General features: G+C 39.9%; 1 protein-coding gene across 4 annotated transcripts in view; it reads right to left on the bottom strand.

Moving 5' to 3' along the window:
- The window catches only part of LOC119524579 (zinc finger protein OZF-like), a 52,671-nt gene that overhangs the window by 6,767 nt on the left and 22,882 nt on the right, over window positions 1-23,022 (bottom strand). For 3 of the 4 annotated variants that reach the window (XM_037823278.1, XM_037823275.1, XM_037823276.1), the window contains exons 2-4: window positions 6,881-6,966; window positions 5,272-5,398; window positions 578-660 (exon numbers count right to left, since the gene is read on the bottom strand). In XM_037823278.1, the coding sequence (XP_037679206.1) occupies window positions 578-660; window positions 5,272-5,398; window positions 6,881-6,892 (222 nt within the window). In that variant the 5' untranslated portion in view covers window positions 6,893-6,966. Of the gene's footprint in view, window positions 1-577; window positions 661-5,271; window positions 5,399-6,880; window positions 6,967-12,196; window positions 12,219-23,022 lie in introns of those variants that run through there. The other variant, XM_037823277.1, reaches the window with a different exon arrangement.

The following is a 23,022-nucleotide window of genomic DNA, read 5'->3' as shown; positions in this document are numbered from 1 at the left end:
GCCCATTACTCAGAGAGAGCACCTAGTCTTCTGGGCTTCCTTTCCTGGGACTTCAAGGTCAGTCATCTCTAAAAGCCTCTGCTTGACAGGAGTTTGTCTATGTTTGTAGCTTGTATTCAGCAGTCCACATTTACTAAAACTCCACTTGGAGCTCAGCTGATATATGTTGACTTGCTCTAGGTCTCCTGCTTTCTCTTACAGTGATGTCTTGTAGCTCAGCCTGCCATGGGGGGAGGGGTGTCCACCCTGCTTTGGCAGTTTTTACTTCAAGATTTTATGCTGTGATTTCAGACATTTCACCCAATCCAGGTTGGTATACGTTGTATGGACACAGTTGTCCCACAGCAGTTGCTCCAGATTATTTACTAGTTGTTCTGGGTTATTGTAGTTGTTCCAGGGGATTAACTAAATTCCACTCCTCTCTATACCACCATCTTGCCCCCACATCCCCCCCAGATTTCAGGATTAGCTTTTAACTCCAACATTAACTACAGCTAGGTGATTTTACCAAATTCCTCATTTATTCAATCTCCACATATTTATTTGGAAAACTAGATTTTACACTAGTGAAGCTTACCAATGAAGCATCCTCAGAATTGTCATTCCTGTAGATAAGTTGCATTAATATCATCTCTTGCTTTTTACAGGCAATTTTCATGCCTGTAATTATTTGGAGAAAAAAACATACATTGTTAGAGTAGCATTATGGGAATAAAAGCATTTAAAGTCCAAACTATCCATCACTATGGTTCAAAGATTGACACTTAGCTGACAAATAATACCAAATTAAGGAATACTCTAGGCAGAAGAAAATATTATAGGAAATTGAAAATCAGAGAAGCTTTTCAGGATGGAAACATGAGAAAAATAAAAAGAATTTGGTATAACACGGAGGTAAAAAGAGGGAAAATCTGCCAAAAGACAAGAACAAGATTCATTAAGTGAAAGTTCAGTTCCAATAGTATAAGAATATTCTCTTTGCAAAGTCAAAGACATTTGAGTACAGCTTGCTAAGTTTGTAGAATAATGACCATATATGAAGAAAACTTCCTCAATATCCTCACCTACATTTCAGAAATCATAACTCAATTAAGGAAACCTGAAGTTGATACTTCCAAGGACTTATTGACAAGGCCCCTCCACTACTGATGCACAGGGTGCTAGAACTAACCTGGGCTCTGGTTTTGGAGAAATTCCATTCCTTCCCTCCACATTACCTGTTTCTGTGCCAAAAGGGAAAACACATCTGATATGCAGACCTTACATCCTGTTTGTAGGAAAAAAGATAACTGGAATTTGAGTTAAGTGTTAATAGTGTATTATTAATTAATGACAGGCTACCAAAGAAAAAGGTAAGCATTGGAGATCTGTCAGGCAAAATACATAAAAGTATACTTGAATACAGAACATTGACAATATTTCACCAGCAAAGGGTAACTCTCGTCCTTGTTCTCATTATAGTGGGGACCTCTGGTTGTTGCTGCCCATGTACAAGTTCAAAGACAGACTGCAGAATCTTCCAAATTCCAAATTGGGAGAAATTGTTTCCACTGTAAATCATTATTTTCAAAAACAATCCAATAAGCATAAACTCCACAGAAACAATCTAAATTATACGTGGAACATGATACATGTGGTATTTTTACTATTGTGTAAAACCTGGGCAGATACTTAGAGCAGAATAATTTCAAAATGTATAGTCCCTTATTTTTCCATTCAAAAACTATTCATTGACTTTCCAGCATTGCTTTGATGTTGGAGACTGAAATTCAAGAAAGATATTAAGTTGTGGTCAAGAAGTTTAAATCCTACAGGGTGAATTAGATGTAAGTAAAGAGTCAGAAAACATTTCATTTAGTTGATTTAAAGCATAAAGAAATGTAAAATAAATTAAATGTATTTACAATATAAAGTATAAACACACACAAAGAATATAAAAAGGTAATACAGGAGAGAACCTAAGATGGTGGCTAGGTGAGACAGGAAAAAAAAACCTCCATGAAAAATACTAGATAAAAACCAGAAGGTGACCCAGAGTACTGGTTTCAGTGATGCGCCAGTTGGATGAGGTCTCCTAGTATCACAGAGGCTGTATACTTGGTGAAACCAGGAGTCTGTGTTCTGAAATGAGTGAGTAGGCCAGCTGGAAGACCCGCAGCCGCACTGCAATGTGGGGAAGCCAGGGGTTGGCGGTTGGAGACAGACTGGTTCTTTTAAAAAGAAAAAAAAAAAGGGGAAAAACCCAGGAATGGCTGCAGTTGTGAAGGTGGAAACCATGCACTGAAACATGACAGGAGCAAGCTGAGCTGGCCTCTTGGTGTTGGCTGTGGAGGATAGCTCATGGCAGATACCCTCGGGACCAGGGGAGTGCAGGAGAGAGCCAGAGGGAGGGAGAAGCCCCATGGCTTGTAGCTGGGTCCCTGGAGGGCTGGATAAACTTCTGCCTGGAGCCATGCCCACAGCCCAGAGCTGCGCCAGTTGCCCCGGAGCTGGGAAGGAGAGACTGTGTGAAGGGGGGGGTGCTGAGATGCCCCGTTCAACCATTTTTGCATTGGGCTGAGAGTGCCCCGGCACGGCCCGGTGGCCCGGGGCTTCCCTTGAGGGACAGCGCACAGTTGTGACGTAGCACAGCCTTTCCTCAGCAGAGGTCCTGAAAGATCACAGCTGAGAAAGACGGCCCGCTCAGAAAACCTACGGATGCTGCGCCAAGTCCAGTGGTTTGTGGATCAGTGAGAGAGAGGGCCTGGAATGGATCCAAAATGAAGGCTTAGACTCTTGTGGTGGCCTTGAATCTCTGGAAATCTGGGGGATTTGAATATTAAAGCTGTCCTTCCTCTCTGGCCACCCAGACACATGCCCCAAATTCAGGGCAGAAGGCTCTAGCAACACACCCAAACCGAGTTCTCCAACTGAACCCCACAAGAATCATTTCCCCACACACCACAGGGACAAGGTTGGGGAGAACTGACTTGAGGGGTATAGATGACTCACAGATGCCACCTGCTGGTTAGTTAAAGTGTACACCACCAAACTGTGTTTCTGAAAAATCAGATTGGCATTTTTTTTTTTTACAACTTGAAAGAACACTATCAACCAAAGCAAATGCCAAGAGGCCAAAAACAACAGAAAATCTCAATGCATATGATAAAACCAGATGATATGGAGAACCCAAGTCCAAATAGCCATATCAAAATATCAGAAGACACACAGTACTTGGTTCAATTAATCAAAGAACTACAATTGAGGAATGAAAACATGACAAAGGATTTAAAGGGCATGAAGAAGACCATGGCCAAGGCTACAAGTGACATAAAGAAGACCCTAGAAGAGCATAAAGAAGACACTGCAAGAGTAAATAAAAAAATAGAAGATCTTATGGAAATAAAAGAAACTTGGCCAAATTAAAAAGATTCTGGATATTCACAATACAAGATTAGAGGAAGTTGAACACAGACTCAAAGTCCTACAAGTCCACAGAACAGAAAATGAAAAAACAAAAGAAGAATAGAGGAAAAATTGAAAAAATCAAAATGGATCTCAGGGATACGATAGATAAAATGTTCAAACTTAAGATTCATTGGTGTCCCAGAAGAGGAAGAGAAGGGTAAAGGTCTAGAAAGCGTATTCAAAGAAATTGTTGGGGAAAACTTCCCAAACCTTCTACACAATATAAATACACAAAGCATAAATGCCCAGCGAACTCCAAATAGAATAAATCCAAATAAACCCACTCTGAGACATATTCTGATCAGACTCTCAAATACTGAAGAGAAGGAGCAAGTTATGAAAGCAGCAAGAGAAAAGCAATTCACCACATACAAAGGAAACAACATAAGACTAAGTTGTGACTACTCAGTGGCCACCATGGAGGTGAGAAGGCAATGGCATGACATATTTAGAAATCTGAGAGAGAAAAATTTCCAACCAAGAACACTTTATTCAGCAAAACTCTCCTTCAAATTTGAGGGAGATTTTAAATTTTTCACAAGCAAATGCTGAGAGAGTTTGCCAATAAAAGACCTGCCCTACTTCAGATAATAAAGGGAGTACTACTGACAGAGAAACAAAGAAAGTAGAAAGAGATATAGAGAATTTTAACAGACATATATAGAACCTTACATCCCAAATCACCAGGACACTCATTTTTATCTAGGGATCATGGATCTTTCTCCAGAAGGGACCACAGGCTGGGACATAAAATAAGCCTCAATAAATTTAAGAAGAAAAAAGAAAATTGAATATATTCAAAGCTCATACTCCAACCACAATGGAATACAAGTAGAAGTCAATAATTTTTTGAATTGTAACTCCACTATTTACTTTCTACATGATATAAAATACACAAACTCTAAGGACAAATTAGTGGTTTTCAACTGAATGTAAAATATGCAATTTTTGACAAGAACTACATAAAGGTGGGGGAATGGAGGAGTATAGGAACATAGTTTATGTGTCCTATAGAAGTTAAGCTGGTATCAAAGAGAAATGGGGGAAGGGGCAATGGGGAGTTAAGAACTAAGTGTAGGGTTGCTGTTTGAGGTGAAGGGAAATTTCTAGCAATGGAGGGTGGGAAGGTGATGGCATTACAACATTCTAAATGTGATTAATCCCACTAATGGAATGCTAGAGATGGGGTAGAATGGGAAGATTTAGGCTGCATATATGTTTCCACAGTTGAGAAAAAAAAGTCTAAATAGACAATTGAATGCCAAGAATGACCCTGGATAGGATCGGACGATGGAGGACAGGAGGCTCAAAGGGACATAGTTGATACATAAGGAAAAGGAAATATAGAATGTAAGCTTTGTATCATTGTTGAATCTCTTGTACTTCTTAGCTGTGCTTAATGGGATTGCATAAAAGAATGTTCTTGTTCATGGGAATTGTATACGAGAATTATAGTGTTTGTTTAAGGATGTGTGCAGCTAGCTCTCATATGTGCAGAAGACAGCAACAGATGATGAATGATAGATAGGGAGGGAGGGAGGGAAAGAAATGGTGGGACAACATGTTAAAGTTTGTGGATCGGGGTGTCGGGGGGGTCAGGGAATGCTTATGGGGTTTGTATGGTTTTTGCAACTGTTCCCATAACTCTGAATTTATTCCAAAATAAAATGTTAAAAAAAAAAAAAGCAATACAACAATATGGGGAAACTGAAATAGGTATTTGAAATAAAGAAAGTATATGACAGATGAGAGCTATACAGATAGTAGATACATTAGATGGATGACAGATACATAACAATGATAGGTAAATTTTCAGCGACTCACCCACTGAGATCAGATGACTGATATTCTCCAGCATCACTTCTCTGAACAGTTGTCTCTGGAATGTGTCTAGCAATGCCCACTCTTCCTGGGTGAAGTCTACAGCTACATCTTTGAAGGACATTAACTCCTATCACAGAAATTTGTGTTCACACAAGCCCATCCTTAATGAAGTCATGAGTGTGATGCTCAAAATGACTGCACTGAGGAAGCAGAGACTGTACATATAAAGCTGAAAATGTGTCTGAAGTTCCAGTAAGATCAATCTCAATGCTCAAACGCCATCTGCCTCTCAGATACACTCACAAACACAAAAATTTTAAATACATACAATTGCGTTGTACGGATTATTACATGACATGTGGTGTGACATAAACCTGGAAATTTCCCAAAAGACTTTGAAATCATGACTTTCTGATGCTGATTATAATACTTGCTCTAGAACATCCATTAACTAAAATATTTTCCACCAATTTCAAGTAAAACTATAGTCATCATAAACCAAGAAATAGCCATGATATATCACTTTTAAAAATTGACTAGTTACATTATTCATGAATTGGATGACCTTACTTTTTTCTCATTTATGACACTGCTTAATATTATGTTATGCATTTGAACAGATCCAATGTGTTAATGTATGAAGCACTTTCTACTTAAATTCAATTCACTGGTCTAACTGGTCTAATTATTTATGTAGCAAGGAACTTTGAAGCAATATCTAGAATTCTGCAGAACTGAAAAGGTTTCATAGAGAACTCAGGTTCAGTAAGTGCTGCCTCCTTCAACTCTACATAACTCAATTCTTCATGACAATGTTAACCACAGTTGGTGCACAATCACAGCTCAGGGACCACTGAGACAGCTGTCCTGAAAAATGGCCCTAGTCTGATGATTCCTGTCATAGAAGAACCCCATTCTCAAGTACTCCTAAGGGAACAATACTTCTTACACATTGCATGCATTTGTAAAATTTGAATAAAGTTGATTTATAAAAATTAATTGGGAACAATATTTGTAGGGAAAATTTTAGTTTTTTATGTTTCAAAAAATGTGCAAATACATTCAATCAACACTTTAAGAAAATAAAATTGGGGAAAATAAATGATTTCTCATTTACTTTTATTTCTAAACCTTCTCCAGTGCTCTGGTCAAGAATGTCCAGTCTTATAGTCCAGCACATGTAAAGCTGGATTAATTGAAATCACCTGCTGAAACATCAGCCACCCACTGACTGTTAACTTCTGTTATTACTCATCTCTATCACCTATCTTCACTGCATGCTGAAGCCAACTTTAGGCACTGACATGATCCATGAAGGCATTACTTCTCCAATGAGGCCATACTTTGGGTGAGAAAAAGAAAACATCATTCATCCCTTAAAAGAATAAGCAACCTTAATGGAAAATAGAACAAACTATTGCAATGTTTTAAAGGTTACTTATTGATGAGCCCAAACTTACCATCACTATTCTGGAGTCTGGATAAACAGATTGAAGCTCAGATCCTTGAATAGCACATGAATGGACTCAAAATGTTTATGCTAATAGGCGAGATCTCCCCATTTACAGACAACAGTGGTGTGACTTCAGGTAAAGAACTCCCTACTCACCTGTGGTTGCATTGTTAATAGCTCAGCTGACAGCTATCTTCCTTTGGATTTTCACTCACAACCAGACAGGCAGTAGGTGAGCAAAGCTGAGAAAAGAGATAGAAGACTTCAGACTCAAGTCCTGACCACAAATCCCAGAATCACCTGTCATGAATCCCAAATCCTTCACCTTGGAGTAAACTCAGTCCAATCAATATGAACATGAAGTGTGCTCCAAGAGAAATAGGGGGAGATTTCTTCTCTCCCAGTGTCAAGATGTAAGAGGTCCTGCCTTCTCAAGCAAATAATGAGGATATAAATACCTTCATTTTACAATTAAGAATATGAAAATTACTGAGTGTTATGTATTAATGATCCCATGGTGTTCATGAGCTTTTAATAATTCTCTTTCCAAAATGTAGGAATTCCTGACCAAAGCCCTAATCGAATTAGGTCTCCACCATCAGAGAAAGCAGTCTGGAACTCCTCAGATATAATTATGCTTGGTTGATGGACTAGCATTAGTTCTCCAACATTCATCACTGTCCACTAGACTCCCTCCCAGTTCCAACCTGCACCTGATCTTCTGCGGTCACTCACCCTAAATCACCTTGGTTCTTTCACATGTGATGTAATTACAACAATGTAACACCCTCCACACTGAATTCTAGATCTCACTCCAATGGATGTGGATATCAACCTTGGGCTGATCTTATTGTTCAGAAGAAGACTATCAGCCAAAGCAGAGCCAATTTGCTGAGAGTGAAAGGTGATTTTTGCCTCGTTTTTTTTTTGTGATTAGCTCCTAGCAATCAAGCTAGTGATAATCTTATATCACTAGCTAGGTAGAAACTTAAGGAACAGACAGCTAAGAAACTAAATCCCAGGGTTAACACTTTCAGTTATTAAAATGTACAGTGTGTAACAGAAAATTCCAAGACAAAGAAACAGGAAATGATGGGTCACCTGAAGGCAAAATATAAAAATCCCCAAACCATCCAAAAAGACCAGACTTTGCACTTACTGGAGAGAGACTTCAAAATAACGATCTTCCATATGTTCAAAGGGATAAAGGAAAAAAGAGAAAAAACTAAAGGATATGAAGAAAAATAAAAGGACAAGTAAGATAGAACAGGAAAAGCCTTAGAGATTTGTGGGACAAAATCAAGAAAAACAATAAATGCATTAGGGAAGTAACAGAAGAAGAACATGGTAGGAGGAATATTCTAAAAAACAATGGCATAAAATTATGGAAGTTTAATGAAAGACATGCACATGAGATTAAAGAATCTTTGTGCTTAGTGCTGAGCCAGCTGACAGGGAGATGTGTTGGGTGCAGGGCCCAGGCCACTGTTCTTGCCTCTCAGACCACCACTCCTGGGAAGCCCCTTTGAAGAGGCAATAAAAATGCATGATACAGAGGAAGAAGGAAGATGGAGGCAGAGAGAGGAGTGGAAGTTAGTTAGTCTACCCAGAGCAACTAATAAAAAACCAGGAACAACTATAAAGGATCTGGAATAACTGCTGGGAGATGACCGACACTGTCCACACATTGTGCAACGATCTGGAATGGGAGAAATGCCCAAGATCACAGCATAAAATCTGTATGTGAAAACTGAGGACCTGTGCCAAGAGGCCCCTCCCTCACAGCAGCCTGAATGCAAAGCCTCACAGTGCTAAAGAGCAGCAGTCTCTGAAAAAGTGAATATACTTCAGCCCAGCTCCAACTGGGGTTTTAATGTTATCCACTCAATACAAACTATGAATCTCCAACAAGCAGATAGCAGCTTTTAGTGATGACTGACCTTGGAGAGTCAGGGGACATATCTGTCTCAGGACAGGGAGCACCAAGTATCCAGTGCTATCTCTGGCTAAGGGGCAAATCTGGGGGCTGTAGACTGACCTCGAAAGGGGGCATTCTGTCCCCTTCACTCTCTCCCAACCTGGGCAGCTCAGTGGAGAAAGGCTCAATGATTTTCAGCTCACAGTACTCTGCAGTACAGAAAGCCTCAGCCATTTTAGAATTGCAGAACTCTGACCCAGACAACTGTGGAGACAGCAGAGTCAGAGAAATAATCTATTTATATGCAAATGACCTCCCTGTAGGGGGCATATCTTTCCAAGAGGAAAGAGGTGGGGCCCAGCTGTACCACCTCCCTTCCATTAAGAACCAGACCCCAGAGACTGGGGGAAAACAGCCATGGTCTACACCTCCTTACACCAGCCTGGAGTGAGAGGTTGACAGGTGCCTCCTGCTGGGCAGAAAAGCACAGGGTGTGTCAATCCTCTAAGACACACCACCAGGGAAACCTGATTGGGGTGGCCAAGGTCAGATGCCTAGACAACAGAAAACTACAACCTACACTAAGGAAAATGAAGTTATGGTCCAAAGGAACAAACTTACACTTCAACTGACATACAGGAATTTAAACAACTAATGCTAAATCATTTCAAAAAGCTTAGAGAAAATATGGCAAAATAGATGAAGTGTACAATGAAAACATTGGGCGTACATGAGTTAGAAATGAAAAGTTTGAAAAAACAACAGGCAGAATCTATGGAAATGAAAGGCACAACACAAGAGATGAAAGACACAATGGAAACATACAGCAGCAGATATCAAGAGGCAGAAGAAAACACTCAGGAACTGGAGAAAAAGATACATGAAAGCATACACACAAAAGAACAGATGGAGAAAAGAATGGAAAAATATGAGCAATGTCTCCAGGAACTTAAGGACAAAACAAAATTCAGGAATGTACATATCATTGATGTCCCAGAAGAGAAGGGAAAAGGGGCAGAAGCAATAATAATGGAAATAATCAATGAAAATTCGCCATCTGTGCCAGTTTGAATGTATTGTCCCCCAAAATGCTATTATTTTTGATGTAATCTTGTGTGGACAGGCATATTAGTGTTTATTAGAGTGTAATTCTTTGAGTGTTTCCATGGAGATGTGGCCTACCCAAATATAGGTGATAACACTGATTGGATAACTCTGGGTGATTTCCCTAGAGGTGTGCCAGCCCACTCAGCATGGGCCTTGATTAGTTTACTAGAGCACTATATGAGCTCAGGCAGAAGGAGTCAGCTTGCCACAGCCAAGAGGGACACTGAAAAATGCAAAGAAGCTGAGAGAGGAGCAGCAGCCTACAGACATTTTGGAGATGGGTTTGAAAGCAGACTTTTGCTTCAGAGAAGCTAAGGAAGGACAAACATCCCAAGAGCAACTGCGAATGACATTTTGGAGAGAAGCTGAAGCTAGAGAGGAACATCCTGGGAGAAATCCATTTTGAAACCAGAAAACTGCAGCAGATGTAAGCCACATGCCTTCCCAGCTAACTGGGGTTTTCCAGACCCCATTGGCCATCCTCCAGGGAAAGTAACTGATTCCTGATACAATACTTTGGATATTTTATGACCTTAAGACAGTAACTGTGTAACCAAATAAATCCTCTTTTATAAAAGCCAATCCATTTCTGGTGTTTTGCATTCTGTCAGCATTAACAAACCAGAACAGATTTTGGTACCGAGAGTGGGGTGCTGCTGAGATTGCAAATAATAAACATGTTGGAACAGTTCTTTAAATGGATAAGGGGAAGATTCTGGAAAAATTTTGAGAAGCTTGACAGAAAAGGCCTAGACCATTTTGAAGAGACTTTTGGTAGAAATATGGACTCTAAAGAAACTTCCGACGAGGGCTTGAGCAGAAATGATGAATGTGTTGTTGCAAACTGGAAGGAAGGTGATCCTTGTTTTAATGTGGTGGAAAATCTGGGAAAATTGAGTCCTGGTGTTGGATGGAAGGCAGAATTTGAAAGTGAAAACCTGGAATACTTAACTGAGGAGATCTCCAGACTACATGTGGAGGATGTACCCTTCCTTCTCCTTGCAGCTTATACTAAAATGCAAGCACAGAGAGATAAGCTAAGAACTGAACTCATAGGTTCAAAGAAACCAGAAACTGATGGTTTGAAAAATGCAGGGCTTCCAGGGGGTGGAACCCCAGAAGCTATAGCCCCATGTGAGGATTTAACAAAGCATGGAACCCGACCACCATTTCAGTACAAGCGAGGACTGGAGATGGCAGTTATCCAGAAAGAATTTGTGGAAAGTCCTATTGTCTGACAGCTCTGACCCATGTGGTTCATGTGAAACCAATAGAATTTCTGTGAGATCTTTATAGACACAGCTGCTGCAAGTCTGGACTGGAGAAGATAGGCAAGGAACAAATTGAAGGAAAAATTTCTTCAAAGATAGAGCCATGGAGGTTGAGGTCTGGAGTCAAGAGGTCTCAGACTGGGAGAGCAGAGTATCCCACATGTATGGAAAGGGTGAGTGTACCCTGGAGGTCAAGAGTGGGCCTAATGCCTTAATGCTCAGGAAAAGTTCTCCCACCCCAAACCCCAAAGAGGGTAGAGTACATTCCCAGGGAATTGGGGAGAGCCTGGCTGCCACCTCACTGTTCTGAAGGGGTTGAGCATGTGCTCCAGAGATGAAAGGGAATCTGGGTGCTGCCCCAATGTTTGTGGAGGGTGGGGCCAAGAAGGTGGTCTCCCCAGTGTGAGGATATGTTGGAGTACTCACCACAGCATTTGGAGAGAAACGGGTTGTTACGAAAGCCTTCGGAAAGGGTTGGACTCCTTCTCTCAAGCCCCAAGGATACAACATTGTTCTGTAAATGACTCTTAGACTTTGAAATTGGAGTTTGTCCCATGGGTTTTAGGAATTGTTTTTGTCCCTTAAACCCTGTTTTTCTTTCAGTTTCTCCCTATGGCAATGGGAATGTTTACCCTATGACTGCTCCTTCTTTGTATATTGGAAGCACATAACTTGTTCTAAGTTCACAGATCCACAACTAGAGGAGAATTATGCCTTAGGACTGAGCAAACCTGTAATTGATTTTGATGGGATCTTGCACTTACCTATTGTTACTGAAATGATTTAAGTTTTTGTGATATTGCAATGAGATGAATGTATTTGTATTTGGAAAGATCATGTCATTTTGGGGTCCAGAGGATGGAATGCCCCAGTTTGAATATAGTGTGTTCCCCAGAACACCATTATCTTTGAAGCAATCTTGTGTGGGCAGATGTATTAGTGTTGATTAGATTGTAATTATTTGAGTGTTTCCATGGATATCTGACCCACCCAACTGTAGGTGATAACTCTGAATAACTCTGGATGATGCCCTTGGAGGTGTAGCCCCACCCATTCACCATGGGCCTTGATTAGTTTACTAGAGCACTATATAGGCTCAGACAGGAGCATGCTTGTTACTGCCAAGAGGAATACTTTGAAGAATGCAAGGAAACCGAGAGAGGAGCAGCAGCTTACAGAGACATTTTGGAGATGATGTTTGAAAGCAGACTTCTGCTCCAGAGAAGCTAAGAGAGGACAAACTTCCCAAGAGTAACTGAATGTGACATTTTGGAGAGAAGCTGAGCCCTAGAGAGAAAAAAAACAAGACAAAGCTATTATGAAATCAGAACTGTGGAGCAGATGCCAGCCACATGCTTCCCCAGCTAACAGGGGTTTTCCAGACCCAATTGGCCATCCTCCACTGAAGGTACCTGATTGTTGATGTGTTACTTTGGACATTTTTTGGCCTTAGGACTGTAACCGTGTAACCAAATAAACCCCCTTTTATTAAAGCCAATCCATTTCTGGTGTTTTGCATTCTGGCAGCATTAGCAAACCAGAACACCATCTCTTAGGAAAGACAAAATTACAGATCCAAGAAGCACAGCATACTGCAGAGAATAGATCTGAATATGCCTACACCAAGACACTTACTACTCAGATTATCATACATCAAAAACAAAGAGGATCCTGAAACATGCAAGAGAAAAGTAAAAAGTTATCTACAAGAGAATCCCAATTAAGTTAATTTCCCATTTATATTCAGAAACCATGGACACAAGAAGGCAGTAATTTGAAATAGTTACAGTACTGAAAGAAAACAATTTCAAATGAGAGTAAGACATTCTGAGATAAAAGGTGTTAATACCATTAGATCTGTCCTAACATGGAGACTAAAGGGAGATCTTCAGCCTGAAAGGAAGGCCACTACACAGTGGATCAAAGCAGCATAAAGCTCTGACAAATGTAACATTATGGGTAATTTCACGTACCAGTAGTATAGTATTGTATTTTTTTGTTATATAACTCCACTTATTTCTTACAGGTGCTAAGATGAAAATTCATAAAAAGCAATGACAAATTGTTTTAGCTGTACAACGTACACAGATACAATCAGTAAAAACTGCAAAATGCAGGGAAGGAACTGTTTGTATTCTATATAAGCTGGTGTCTAATCAAATATGATTGGTATATTTTTGGGATACTGAATTTCAACCCAATAGCAACAAAAAAAAATGAAAAAGATTTTCAGAAGGTAACGAGACTCAAAATGGTAAAATACAAAAATGGGACATGTGGTACAATACTTGCAATGGGATATTATTCAGCCATAAAGAGGAATGAAGACCTGATTCATTCAACACAGATGAACCTTGAAGATTTTGTGTTGAGAAAAATAAGCCAGACACAAAACGACAAATGTACAATCTCCCTGATATGAACTAATTTTAATTCAGTCAGGAAATCAATCTTATAAAACAAAAAACAAACTGTACAACAGTGAAACTTACTGTAAATGATGGACTATAGTTCATAGTACAATTATACAACTGTCCTCCCAATTTGTAACCAATGGACTACATTAATGCAAGGGGTTAATATGGTAGTATCTGGGAACTCTATATTTTATGATTTTCTTATAAATCAGTAACATCTCTAATAAAAAAAAAAGAATGGGGCTAGCTGAAGAAAGAACCAGTGAAAAAATGAAAAGTGAACAGAGTCTGAGGAATTTACAGGACAATGTGGTTGACTGGCACTAGACGTACCCCAGAAAAATGTTCTTAAATCAAATCCATTCCTGTGGTTATAGACCTATTGTAAGTATAATCTTCTGATGAGGCTCTTCAGTTAAGGTGTGACCCATCTCATTCAGGGTGGGTCCTAATCCTCTTACACAGTGCCTTATAAACAATATTAAAGGGAGAGAAAGAGAATGAGAGTGAATGAGAGCCAGAAGCTGAAATAAATGAAAGAGAAGGGAGAGACATGCTGATGCTGCAAAGCACCTCGCCAAGTGGCACAAATGCCAAGGATCATCAGCAGCCAGTCTTTAGGAGGAAACATCACCTTCTTGAGGCCTTAATTTGGACTTCTTCATGACCTCAAAACTGTAAGCTTCTAAGCTAATACAATACCATTGTTTAAGGTGAATCATTTCATGGTATCTGCCTTGAGCAACCTAGGAAACTAAAACAGATTTTGGTACCAAGAGTAGGGATCAGATATTGTGAAAGCCAAAATGCAGAAATTTTGGTGTTGGGTAATGGGTAGAAACTGCAATTGCAAACTGATAAAAATGGCTTATATTGTTTTAAAGAGACTGTCCATAGAAATATGGATGCTAAAGGTACTTCTGATGTGGACTTGCATAGAAATGATGCATGTGTTATTGGACACTGGAGGAAAGGTGATCCTTAGTTTAAAATGGCAGAGAACTTAGTGAAATTGGGCTCTGATATTGGGCAGAAGGCAGCACTTAAAAGTGATGCACTCAGATATTTAGCTGAAGACATTTCCAACCTAAGTGTGGAAAATGAAGACTGATTTCTTCTTGGAACTTATAGTAAAATGTGAGATGAAAGGGATGAGCTGAGAACTGAACTACTGGGATCAAAGAAACCAGAAATAACTATTTATGTGGCAAAAATGAATCATGACCCACACCTCACAGAGTATACAAAATAATTGAAGATTGACCACAAACTTAAATGTAAAAGCTAACACTGTAAAGCTTCTAGAAGAAAAAAAAAAAAAAACAGAATATTGTTCATGACCTTGAGGTAGGCAAAGGTTTCTTCAACAGGACACAAAAACCTTAACCATAAAAGAAAAATGATTCCCTGGGCTTTTAAAAAGATGAGCCATTAAGAATCTTCATAGATATGCATAAATTGAGGTTTCCACCTAAGATTTGTGTACTTTTATGGTATAAAAGTTTTACTTCAATTATAAAAAGCAAAAAGAGGTGAAGAAAATGAAAGTCTTCTATTATTGTAGAACCTTCAATTTTTCCCTTCAAATCTGACAGTATTGGTTTCATATATTTGGGGGATCTATTGTTAGGTACATATATGTTTATAGTTATGTTTTCATGTTGAATTGACCTGTTTATAAGTATACTGGGAACATCTTTGCCTGTTGTAACTATTTTTGTCTTAAAGTTTCTCATATCTATGATTAGTATAGCTACCCCACCTCTCTTTTGGTTTCTAGTTGCATGTTACACTTTTTCATTCATTCTTTCACTTTGAATCTACTTGTATCTTTCAATTTAAGATTAATCTTTCATAGCGAGTATATACTTTGGGCATGCTTTTTGATCCAGTCTACCAGTTTCTGCCTTTTGACTGGAGAATTTAACTCATTCATATTTAAAGTCACTATTGATAATGAAGGGCATTCTTCTTCCCTTTTACTATTCAGACTTTAAAAGTCTTATAATTTTTTTCTTTTTGCCCCTCAATTCTTCCATTATGTCTACATTTATATTTATTTGATTTTTGGTGCCATACCATATTAAGTGCTGTTCTAGTTTGCTAATGCTGTGGAATGCAAAACACCAGAGAAGGACTGGCTTTTATAAAAAGGGGGTTTACTTGGCTACACAGTTACAGTCTTAAGGCCATAAAGTGTCCAAGGTAACACATCAGCAATTGCATAACTTCACTGGAGGATGGCCAATGGCATCCAGAAAACCTCTGTTAGCTGGGAAGGCACGTGGCTGGCATCTGCGCCAAAGTTCTGGTTTCAAAATGGCTTTCTCCCAGGACATTCCTCTCTAGCAAGCTTGCTCTTCTTCAAAACCACTCACAGCTGCACTGAGTTCCTTCTCTTCGAGTCAGCTCATTTATATGGCTCCACTGATCAAGGCCCACCCTGAATGGGTGGGGCCATGCCTCCATGGGAATATCTCATCAGAGTCATCACCCACAGCTGGGTGGGGCACATTCCAAGCAAATCTAATCAGCACCAAAATGTCTGCCCCATGGACTACATCAAATATAATGGTGTTTGGGGGACACAATACATTCAAACTGGCACAAGTGCCTTCTCTTTTCTACCTGGGTCTATTTTTAATATATTTTCTTTATGGCTATTATGGGGTTAAGATTTAACATTATAAGTATATAACACTCATATTTGGTTTGATACCTACTTGACCTCAACAACATACTCATTTACTTTCCCTTTACCACTCTCTCCTTCTATCTTTTTTAGTACTTGTTATCAATTATGTCTTTGTACACTGCATGTCCACATGTGAAGATTTAACATTCCTTTTTATTCACTTGCATCTTAGTACATGTTGGAAGGAGTGGACTTGCATACCAAAAAATACACTACAGTAACATTAGCATTTATAATGAACAGGTTACCTTTACTGCAGGATTTTATTTCTTTATGCTCCTCTGAACCACTGTCTAGTAGTCTTTCCTTTCAGTCTGAAGAAATGGCTTTAGCATTGCTTACAGGGTAGATCTAGTGGGATGAACTCCCCCAGCTTTTATCTAGAAATGAATTAATTTCTCCCTTGGCTTTGAAAGAAAGTTGCAGCAGATATCAAATTCTTGGTGGCAGCTGTTTTCTTTCAGCACTTTATTTTCAACCCATTGTTTCTTGCCTTCAGTTTCTGATGGCAGATCACCCCTCATTCTAATTACTACTCCCTTGTACATAACATATTGAAGTGGGGTCCCCTTTCCCTTTAATCCTATAACATCTGCAAAGCAAAAATGTTGTGTAAACGGCATTAGGCCATGAGGAGGGGGGAGTGTGACTGTACCAGTTAAAGGAACAGAAACTGCGGTTGCACGCATCAGCCAAGCATAACTCTTTAACAACCAATAACTGTACAAGTTCCAAGTGAAACTCTTTGTGAAATTGTTTTTTTGTAATCAAGAGCTAACTGCCAACTCTGCTTCTGTTAGAATAGCTTGCTTGCATTTCTAGGATACGGTTTCTGTCTATATAAGGCACCAGCGCACACAGGTCGGGGCTGCTCACTGAATTCCCTGTGCGGAGGGAGTCAAGCTGAGCAGTCGCCGGCCAGCTAATAAAGGCTTTTTTAAAATTCTAATTGGCTGTCTTGAACTTTAACTCACGGGCACCATAACATTCTTGCACTTCTCTTGCAGCTTTCAGAACTCTCTCTTTGTCCTTTGCATGACAGTGTCATCAATATAAGACTTGATGTATTTTTATTCATGTTTATCATGCTGGTGTTCCCTGGGTTTCTTGGTTGTGCATTTCCATGTCTTTTGGTAGGTTTAGGAAGATTTCTGTCTTTATTTGACTATTGCTTCTGCCCCCTTTTCTCTTCTCCTTCTAGACTCCCATAATGCATATATTGGCACACCTGATGGTGTCCAAGAAGTTTCAAAAGTTATTTTCATATTCTACATTTATGTTTTATTTCTTCTTCTCAGACTGATTCAAGTGTCTGGTGATCGAGCTCACTGATTCTTCTACCAGTTCCAATCTGATATTGAAACCTTCCTCAGAATTTTTCATGTTATTACAGTCTTCAACTCCAGTACTTCAGTCTGTTTCTTCTTTAAAATTTCTGTATCTTTATTAAGACTCTCACACTGCTTGTTAATTGTTTTCCTAATATCCTTTGTTTCCTTCTCTGCATTTCCCTTCAACTCCTTGAACATTTTTATGATCATTGTTTTACAAGTCTTTGCTGTGCCCACATTCTGGTTTTAATCACTGATGTTTTCTGGATTTTTATCCTCTTCCTGTGGATGGGCCATCATTTGCTGTTTGTCTTGAACTCTTGTTGCACACTGTAAATTTTTAATATTTTAAAATGTTAACTCTGGGATTTGGTTTCTGAGATAGATTTTTCTTGATTTTGTAATGAGCTGTTGATAACAGAGCTTTTCCTGAGCCCCAACCCTCTTATGAAGGTCCACCCAAGGCTTACTCAGAGTGCAGTGTGGACCCTGTCTTCACTGGGCCTGTGTCTTTTCCTGGGCTTTTGTTAGTTGTTTTGGAGTTCCCCTGTTTACAGCCCTATTTTCAAGGAGACAGATTTCCAGCTCCCAGGTGTTTACAGAAGGCAAGTATTTGCTGCAGGTTGTCCACCTCCATAATTTTTTAGACTCTTCATCACCTCAAGCCACTTTTTCTGCAGAGCAATTGGGATGGGAGGAGGCAGGCATGTTGGGAAGATGTTACCCAAGTCAGTCTTTGCAGCTGAAACAGGGTCAGGGACCCACGGAGGGGAGTCAGACTGGTTCAACAGTGCCCTGGGGAGTGCATCAGGAATGGCTCCATGAGTTTCCTCCATATTTCCCCAAAAGAGCTTTCTTGATCTGCCCAGCATATGCAGCCCTTGAGCTTCTCTCCCAACAGCCCTAAGGAAACACTGCATCTTTAAATCTTCCCTGACACCTGTGGGATGGAGTGAAACAATGGCTACCCTCAGAGCCAATCCCCTGTTATCTCAAGTTGCTAATCAAATGCCATGATCAGCAAATGGCTATGCTCACCCCTGGTCCTGGATAAATGAATTTTGGGTGCCTTTCATTCACCAGTGAAGTAGTCAGGGGCTGAATCCCAGGGAGCCTGCCATAAGAGTAGGGGATGGGCACCAGTAACCATCAGAGCGCAGGTTTTAAGGTAATTTAGCGATATCCTCCTCCGGTTCTTCCCTGGATGCTGTCAAGTGTTCTACTAGCCTCTGGAGCATCAAAATATTTCTTTCAGACAATCCCTGCCTGTTTAATAGTTGTTCTGGTGGATGGACTGAATTCTGGAGCTCCCTACTCCAACATCATACTACAATCTCTCCCCCATTTTTAAAAGGCACTTTGGCTGGTTTTCCAGTTTGCCAATGCTGTCATTATGCAAAGTACCAGAAATGGATTGGCTTTTATAAGGGATGTTTATCTGGTTACAAATTTACAGTTTGAAAGCCACGAAAATGTCCAAATTAAGGCATCAACACAAGTATACCTTCACCAAAGAATGACCAATTGTATCCGGAAAACCTGTTACCTGGGAAGGCACATGGATGGTGTCTGACTCTTTGTTCCTGGATTCTGGCTTCAAAATGACCTTCTCCACAATGTTTCTGGGCTTCTCTTAGCTTAGGATCTCCAAACATCCCTTTCTCTGCACCCCCCCCCACACACAAAATCTCTAAGCATCAGTATCTCTTGAGGAATTATTTCTCCTCTTAGGTTCTCCAAAGGAAACTCTGGGCTAGTATCTCTAAGCATCAGCAAGCAACTCTATCAGCTTCCAAGCATCTAACATCTATGTATCCTGGCTTAGCATATATTGTGCCAATTGTTTCTCTCTGTTCTGAGAGCTTGCTTTAAAGGGCTCCAGTAAACTAATCGAAACCTACCCTGAATGGGCATCATCAAATCTCCATGAAAACTTTCAATCAAGAGGTCATACCCCAATCAAAAATGTTAATCAATCTGTCCCCACAAGATATCAGTAAAGATTATGGCTTTTTCTGGGGACATGACATATAGAAACCATCAGAGTTGGATACAGAATTCTTAATTGGCAATATTTTGCTTTCAGCACTTTAAATATGCCATCCCACAGCCTTAGAACCTCCATGGTTTTCTGTGAGAAAATAAGTCTTATTGAGGCTCCTTTACACACGCATGTTTCCTCTCTCCTGTGGCTTTCAGAATTCTGTCATTATCTTTGGCATTCTGATTGTCATGTAACTTGCTGCAGGTTTCTTTGAACTTATCCTGTGTTCTGGTTTGCTAAAGCTGCCATTATGAAAATAAAACTTGAATCACTTTTATAAAGCAGATTTACTAGGTTACCAATTTATAGTTCCAAGGCCATAAAAGTGTCCGAACTAAGGCATCAAGAAGAGGATGCCCTCATTGAAGAAAGACTGATAGCACCCAGAACATCTGTTAGCTGGGAAGGCACATGGTTGGCATTTGCTGGTCCTCTTCAGCCAGGCTGGGTTCAAAATGGCTTTGTCCAAAATGTCTCTGGGATTCTCTCTTAAGAGTCTCTCTCACAGCTCCTATCTATCCTTGCTTGTATTCTCAAAGTGTTTCTCTAAGCACTGGGGGGCCCTCTCTGAGCTTCTCCCAGGGCAAACTCTGGACTTCACCTCTTAGCTTACCAACTCCAGACATCTTTCTGTCTGCATCTCCAAGTGTCTGGGTCTGTGTCAGCTCTTGAGCTCTCTTAAGTTCCCCAGTGAACTAATCAAGACCCAATCTGAATGGGCAGGGCCACAACCTTCTGAAAATGATCTAGTCAAAAGGTCTCACCCAACAAAGCTGGAGTAAAAGATCATGGCTCTTCTGCAGTCCTTAATAGTTTCAAACCAGGACAACTGTTAGCAGTTTATTGAGTATTGTGCTTCTGTATATACTTTTGTTAAATCTGGCAAGTTTTCCACCATTATGTTTTGAATATTCTTTCTGCTCCTTTCTCCATTTCTTCTTTTGGGACCCCCACAATGTGTATACTAGCATGCCTGCTCATGTCACAAAGGTCTCTGGCTCTCTTCACTGTTCTCTATAATTTTCTTTTTGTTTCTCAGACTGATTGAACTCACTTTCCTACCTTCAAGTTCATTTTTCTGCCAGCTCCAATCTGCTGCTGAACTTCTCTAGGGAAGTTTTGATTTCTGATATTAGGTTTAAGCTCTTGTTTGGCTACTTTTCATGATTTTGTTATATTTACAGACATTTTCTTTATGTTGTTCCATCATTTTCCTGATATCCTTTATTTCTTTGGCCACATTTTCTTTCACTTTTTTGAGCATATTTAGAACCTGGTCCAATTTGCTAAAGCTGCCTTTATGCAAAATTCCAGAAATTGATTGACCTTTATAAAGGGGATTTATTAGGTTACAAATTTGCAGTTCTGAGGCCAGGAAAATGTCCAAATTAAGGCATCAACAGGACACCTACATGGAGAAAGGCCAATGGTATCCAGAATACCTCTGTCACCTGGGAAGGCATGTGGCTGGCATCTGCTGGTCCTTTGCTCCCAGATTCTGGTTTCAAAATGGCTTTCTCCAAAATGTCTCTCAACTTCCATCTCTCTTAGCTTCTCTCAGTTCCTGTTCATCCTTGCTTGTTCTTCTAGGGCATCTCTAATCATCTTGGGGTCCTCTCTTAGCTTCTCCAGGGCAAACTCGGGACTTCACCTCTTAGCTTAGCATCTCCAAATGTCTTTCTGTCTGAATCTCCAAGTGTTGAGGTCTGTGTGGGCTCTCAGCTCTCTTACAGATTTCAGTGATATATTTAAGACACACCTTGAATTGGCAGGGTCACACCTCAATGGAAATAATGGAAATAATCTGCTCAAAAGGCCTTGCCCACAGTTTGGTGGGTCACATCTCAATGGAAATGACCTAATCAAAAAGATCTCACCCACATTAAGTCCACAGCAACAAGAGTGGATTAAAAGAAAATGGCCTTTCCTGGGATACATAAGTTTCAAAACGGCACAGGACCATTTTCATAATGTGTGTTTAGTGGATAATAGGTGTGGCCCTTCTCTTGATGTAGTTTCTAAAACTGTAATATTTTTCTTTTGCCTGGAACACCACTTCCTATTTTTGTATGTTTTGAAATCTTTTGTTGCAACATAGATATTTTGATAGATTAATGTATTATCTATGAAATTAAGAAGTGTATCTCCTTAAGCTTGTATCCAGTTAGTGTTATGACAGAGAAAAAGGAAAAGAAAAAGCCATCTTTCTCAGTCTTTGAAGATTGATCTTGGCCTGTGCTCTCCTTCAAAGTTTAGCATTTAAAAACTAATTTTAAAGAAGAACCTGAGGCACAAGCATAGGGCTTTCTACACATGTGCCTTGTTCTGGGCTTATGTGCATGGCCCTGGGGTTTCTCTCCTCACATAAATTTGAATTTACCCTTTCCCTAAGAAATGTTTCCTTATATATCAGGCAGCAATCTTTGCCCTAGCTACATTTGAGTTCCATTCCACTGTTTTCTTTTAGAGCTCTGTGAGATGCCATTATGTGTTCTGAGACAACAAACCTCTGATAAGCATGTGTTTAGTCTTTCAGGTTGTAATTTGCCAAAGTGGCACACACATATGTTACCAGGATACACCACAATGAGACACCACACCCACAAGGATGGTTACTTTTTGAAAATCTGAAATAACTGTTGTTGAGGATGTGGAGAAATTGGAACACTTTTACACTGCTTTTGGGAACGCACAATATTTTTCACTGTGGAAAACATTTGGGCAGTTTCTCAGTAAGTTTTGGACAGAATTAGCAGATGATTCAGCAATTCTATTCCTTGATATATGCTCAAAATTGAAAGAAAATACTGAAGTAACTGTATACAAATAAGCAGAGCACCATAATTCACAATATCCAACAGGTGGAAACAAGCCAAATATTTATCATCTAATGAATGAATTACCAATATATGTTATATCCATATACCAGAACACAGTGCAGCCATAAAAAAAATGAAATAGACTTCTGGGAAGATTGTGCACTAAGAGAGACACAGCAAAATTCTCCTCCCTGAAAAACACTAGATTAAAGGACAGAAGAGCAGTTCCAGAGTTCCACGAGCAGGGCAAGGACTTCTACACTGCATAGGATGAAGGCAGAGAAACTGAGAATGCGTTTAGGATGAGTGAGTGTCCTATAGGAAAATCACAATTCAGGCCCTTAGGATTTTGAAACAAAGCCTTACCATCCTTTCCAGGTAACTACTCTCCTTTTGAGAAACTGCTTCCAGTCAGCTGTTGGGCCATAGTAGAGACAGAAGGCTTAACCATGGGCCAAGTTACTGAGACCCAAGTTATCATGAGCTGGGTGTTGTCTGACCACAAAGCCATAAAGTTGGTGTGCAGAGCAGTATGCCATCATAAAATGGAAATGGTATATATGAGATATGGCCCTAGTGGGTCCTGAAGGCACAAGTTACATGAGGAAGTGGCCCAAATAAATGTCAATAGGCCCACTCCTGCCACATTACCTTCTCTTTCCCAGCCCACAGCTATGCCCTTCTGGGGAGTTACTT

Source organism: Choloepus didactylus (assembly GCF_015220235.1).
Source record: "Choloepus didactylus isolate mChoDid1 chromosome 11 unlocalized genomic scaffold, mChoDid1.pri SUPER_11_unloc2, whole genome shotgun sequence".
In the NCBI taxonomy this organism is placed as follows: Eukaryota; Metazoa; Chordata; class Mammalia; order Pilosa; family Megalonychidae; genus Choloepus; species Choloepus didactylus.
This window is presented reverse-complemented; position numbering and strand designations above follow the sequence as displayed.